The sequence below is a fragment of the Aplysia californica genome, unplaced genomic scaffold (assembly GCF_000002075.1).
Source record: "Aplysia californica isolate F4 #8 unplaced genomic scaffold, AplCal3.0 scaffold00765, whole genome shotgun sequence".
NCBI lineage: Eukaryota > Metazoa > Mollusca > Gastropoda > Aplysiida > Aplysiidae > Aplysia > Aplysia californica.
The window spans coordinates 353,215-358,269 of NW_004798035.1; the positions used below are offsets into that span (position 1 = coordinate 353,215).

Sequence of the window (5,055 nt, forward strand, 5' to 3'; positions counted from 1 at the left end):
TGAAATGATGAAGTCGATTTTTTTAACTTGTAACAGGAAAATAGTTTTAAAAATAATAAAAACGTGCAAATCTAGAATCTAGATCTAATATATCTAGATCTAAATCTAGATCTAGATTCTAGAATCTAGATCTAGATCGTGACTCTAGATTAGATTCTAGATCTATATTTACATTAGAAAATATGAAAAATTGTAAAGTGCAATTATATTGGAAAAATCACTATACAGATCGAGGAAATAACGAATAAAAAGCTCCTAGATTCTAGAATCTAGATCTAGATCTATATTTCAAACTACAAAACAATGATCAGAACAGAAAATATCAATCATGCTCTTTTGCCAAACAATAAAATTAAATTTATTTCCGACACATTATGTTAGCCGCTGCATGAAAACTAGATATCTAGATCTAGACTAAAATCCTACTCTGAGTCTGGATCTAGATCTAGAGATCTAGATCTAGATCTAGATCTAGAATCTAGTTCAAAATGACTATTTTTTATTCGTTTTTAACCCTAAGACTAGGACCAAGACTGAAAATTAGCGTTATTCTGACTCCTCCATAATCATATCAACCCGAACCCGTCTGTACGACAGTCGGGGAAAAGGGCACTGTGTGAGCTATGGCTTGGGTGGTGGTGTGTCACACGAACTGTCTAGCAAAAATTACCCCAAAATTGAAAAACCACGAGACAGATTTTTTTAAAGTTAATGACTTCCACTTCAAGTTTCCCCTCAAGTCTTCTAGATCTAGATCTAGAAAAAAACCTAGATTCTATCTGCTGACATTATCCGCGGGCCTTGATCTGTAATTTATAGGCTACGTCAGAAAATTAACCGGGAAATGGAATCATTTCCGAATCATCCAATCTCTTAACGAGTTGGAGAAAAGGTCGCTCGTTTTCGCCCCGGACACGATCTTTACTAGATCTAGATATCTAGATTCTAGATTTTTCTAGGCTAGAATTAAGATTTCTCGATAGATATAGATCTAGATCTAGATCTCTAGACTCTACCTGATCTAAACCTCGGTGTTGACTGGAGTCCTACAGATCTCAATCAAGATGTTACTGTAATTTAAATCTTGAAAAGCTTCGTTTGGATATTCGAAGAAAACCCCCTGACTTTCAGATCTAGATAGATCTATATAGATCTAGATCTAGAATCTAGTAACCTACCTTTGACAAGGGTCTGGTGTTGAGGGGTTCGGAACGCTAAGTCCCTGAGAGAAAGAGGTGACGGGCAGGAGTCGGATAAAGGTGAGGATTCTACAGATGAGGCCGGGGTGTGTACTCCACTAGTGACCACAGGGTCTGTTGGCATCGGAACACGACTGTTGCTGTTGTAAGAGCTGCTTGACCTGTCGCCTGACACAGACACAGAGGAAGGAAGAACATTCTGCTGATTCTCATCATTCACACTGTCACAATCCAGGGGCAGCCGACGCTTGACCGACGGCCTCACGATCGACAGCGGATTCACGTCACTGTTGATGTTGTTGTTGTTGTTGCTGTTATTGTTGTTGAGGGAAACATCGAGGAAAGATCGTAGCCTGCTCAGGCTGTTGTTCATCATGTTGGGGCTCCTGCTACTTTCCCGCATAGATCGACTGCAGGGTTTGGTCTTACGGCGAGGATATCCTTTAGAGTAGAAGCTGGGGACGGACTGGATGTCCACGGGTGTGCACTCGAAGTCTCCACCTTCCATGGGTTTTCCTAACGCGGGGTCAAAACCCCAACGCTCGCGGAAACGTTTGGTGTCATCGTTCTCTTGGGTGAGTAAATTCTCCTGAACACTGAGGTTACGATCCAAATTCTCACGATTTGGTCTCCCGAAGAGACAACGCCGAACTGGGGGTCGCTTACAACCATCGCCGAGGCGAGGTAAGTCTGTGATGTTCGCCGACATTGTATTCAAAACACAGTTGTAGTTGCTCAGATGTGATCAGAACCACATGCAACTCCTGAAAATGCACAAACACTCAGTCACAAAAAAACGAATGTTGTTATAATCCAAGTTCCCTCCACAACATAAACAAAGCTGAAGGAAGGGCAAGTCCAAATACGTTTCCACACAGTTGTACGCGCAAACCTCCACCAGATACTCCACGGAGCGGCCGACGTACTATACTACAGACCTGGGGCACACAACAGCTTTATTCCGCGACCAGATTCGCTCACGTGACCACTAGCGGGCTCTCATTGGCTGCCTGAATCCCGCCCACAGTTGATTGATTGATGACGTCAGCGGCCCGCGCTTCCCAGGTCCCGGGCACGGTGCAAGGGCGACAACCGGGGAAATTTCTCCTCTGGTTTCTTCTGAACAAGCCAGGACTTGCCGCGAGAATCCTACATCAGCATCGAAATTACCGCAAACAATTCATGACCTGAAGAATCCTGTTTCGCGGGCTTACTTCCTAGCTCGGACCAAGAGATGAAAATTCGGTCCTAGGCTAAAAGAGACACAGGTCTAGAGACTTCTGTCAGTCTTATAGCATCACCACCGAGACCGGTCAGCGGTCAGTAGATCTGTGAACACGAGAACCGTCAAGCGAGATGACCAAACAGGGCGGTGTGTGGTGTGTGGTGTGTGGGGGGAGGTGAAGAGGAGAAGAAGAAGAAGCATCGCAGGGTGATGGGCGGACTGACTACGCCGGTCAGCGAGCACACATGATGACCGCTAGCAACGCGTCGCGTGGGTCTCTCTCGCTCTCTCTCTCTCTCTCTCTCTCTGCGTGGTTGGTCAGTGGTCAGTCAGTAGTTACCGACGACGCAGTGGTCAGCAGAATCTAAACTCAAGCGGCCACACAGTCTCAAGCGAACCCGGTTACTTCGGCACACACGCTCAGGCAAGACGACGCAAAGAACGTTGTTATATAAAAGTTGCGACTCTGATTTCTGACTGACGCTCTCTCTCTACACCTCACTCCTTGTCCGTGCCAAGAACCGAATTTGGCGGGCCCTCTCACCCCTTCCCCCTCCCCTCTTGTAACAGCACTACGTACTTCACTTCATTCACTGGCCGCCCCATTCATTGATCAACTGTGTTTGTCAACACACGCATGCGCGTATCGCACCCGAATCGATTTCCGATCACCTGGCGTGGATCAATACACGCTAGACAGTCCCGTTGTGGCGGAACTGGGTCATTTAAAGGGCCGTCTTAAGTGGCAGGCGACTGGCTCGCTTTTCAAAACTGGGTGCACGAAGTGGAAAGGGGGAGATCTATACGTTCTTACTCTCTCTGACCGTCTAGGGGGAGATCTAAATCTAGATTTATCTACGCCGTTTTTCGGGCAACAACAAGGACAGAAATAATCATGATATTAATAGTAGTAAATAGCATTTGTAGAGCGCATGGATACTTCCCACTCAACAGCAAACTCTGTGCGCTCTACAGTCCAGATCTCTACGCACAAGACGCTGGTTTGTTGATCATCAAGCTTTTGTAAACGAAACCCAAAAGAAAAACACACACCACCATAATACTACTGTGTGAATCGCTATACGGTTTGAAAATCTGAGTCTTGGCGAGAGATTAAAGTAAACAAAACCAATGTTCGTAATTATTTCTAGATCGATACATGTAGTAAGTTGTAACTTGTAAGGAAGGCGCATATCCTCGACCTCCATTGTTCTTTAGATATCTATATTTGTAAAGTATGTGCAATGTATGTGTGTTTACCTGCACCGTTCCCTTAATTCAAATGTGGTGTGTTTCTCTTCGTCTTTATACATCAGTGTTTGTCAGTCTCTGTCTGCCTGTATGTCTGTCTGATTTCTTTTATCCCCCCCTCTCTTTCTCTCTCTCTCTCTCTCTCTCTCACACACACACACACACACGAACACACACACACTCACACACACACACACACACAAACACAAACACACACTCTATCACACACACACATACCCACACTCCCCCCACACACACACACACACACACACAAACTTACCATTTACGTATCACAGCTTTGTTTAGCCGAGCACCGCTGCCTTTTGTGCAAAGGAAAGTAATCTGTGGACGGAATGGAAAAAATTGTTGTTATGATAATAATCATAATGAGAGTAAGAAAAACTACCAGAAAAGCGCTAAACATATTGGAATGAACACCTACAAATAAGCAATTAGCGCCATTTCTAAGATAGTAGCATTCATGGAAAATCTAACAATGTTACAATACATTGAAAAGCTGACAAAGGAATGGAGAGACACTAGGACTTGGAGGTAAAGATTATCATACTCCGGTAAATAATTTATAATATGATATTGTCACATGAATACTTCATTTACTTCTTTTGTTCAACTTGTGCTCTTTTCGGGATTATTTTTTCTTTTGTTATTGTGTTGAAATGAATTCTTGAATCTTGAATAATATTTAATGTCAACTCAAATGTTCCATTAATTGTATATGTGGCCGAGTTGCAGTATTACAGCCATTAAAAAGAATGATATCACAATAATATTTGCTTCTGTCTAATTTTGCTCTGGGCTGTTACAGTAGTGGCTGTAATACAAACGTTTGAACCTATATCTAGACGGAAGGGTATTCATTTCGGTATTTGTATTTTCTCAACTTAGAAAATATTGTCTACATCTAGATCAAAAATCGCCCACCACAGACAACCCTCATGACGCGTGTATAAAAGTTACGACGTAAGGATGTGACCGGACTTGACGAGGGTTTGAGCGGTAAGATTAAGATTACGCCTGCGCTCGCTCTGTCAGGCTTGGACTTGAGACTGTTTTAGCCCTGGCCGTGCCACGGAAAGCCGCCACACAAAGCCACACGATGGATCCCTCTGTTTAAATGGCCCCCACGCGAGGGGGACGTCATTATAGGGACTTCGACCTTGCACTAGCTGCTAGCAAGGAGTAGGGAGTAGGGGGGGGGGGAGAAGGAAGGAGGGAAGAAGGAAGAACAGAGTCGCTCGTGTGTGTGTGTGGAGGCGGGCAGGGTGTTGAATCGATAGAACGCTAGATCGATTTTTCCCTTTCAATGACGGCAGCGAGCGAGAGGCCAGGCAGCGTTGTTGGGGCCCTTAACAAAGAACG

General features: G+C 44.3%; 1 protein-coding gene across 1 annotated transcript; it reads right to left on the bottom strand.

Moving 5' to 3' along the window:
- Nucleotides 1–288: 288 nt before the first annotated feature.
- On the bottom strand, nt 289–1,908 carry LOC118478636 (myosin heavy chain kinase C-like). Its single transcript, XM_035972623.1, has 2 exons — nt 1,179–1,908; nt 289–293 (listed from the first exon to the last, which is right to left on the bottom strand). Exons 1-2 carry the CDS (start codon nt 1,906–1,908, stop codon nt 289–291), a joined length of 735 nt encoding a protein of 244 aa, XP_035828516.1.
- Between the last annotated feature and the right edge of the window lie 3,147 nt (nt 1,909–5,055).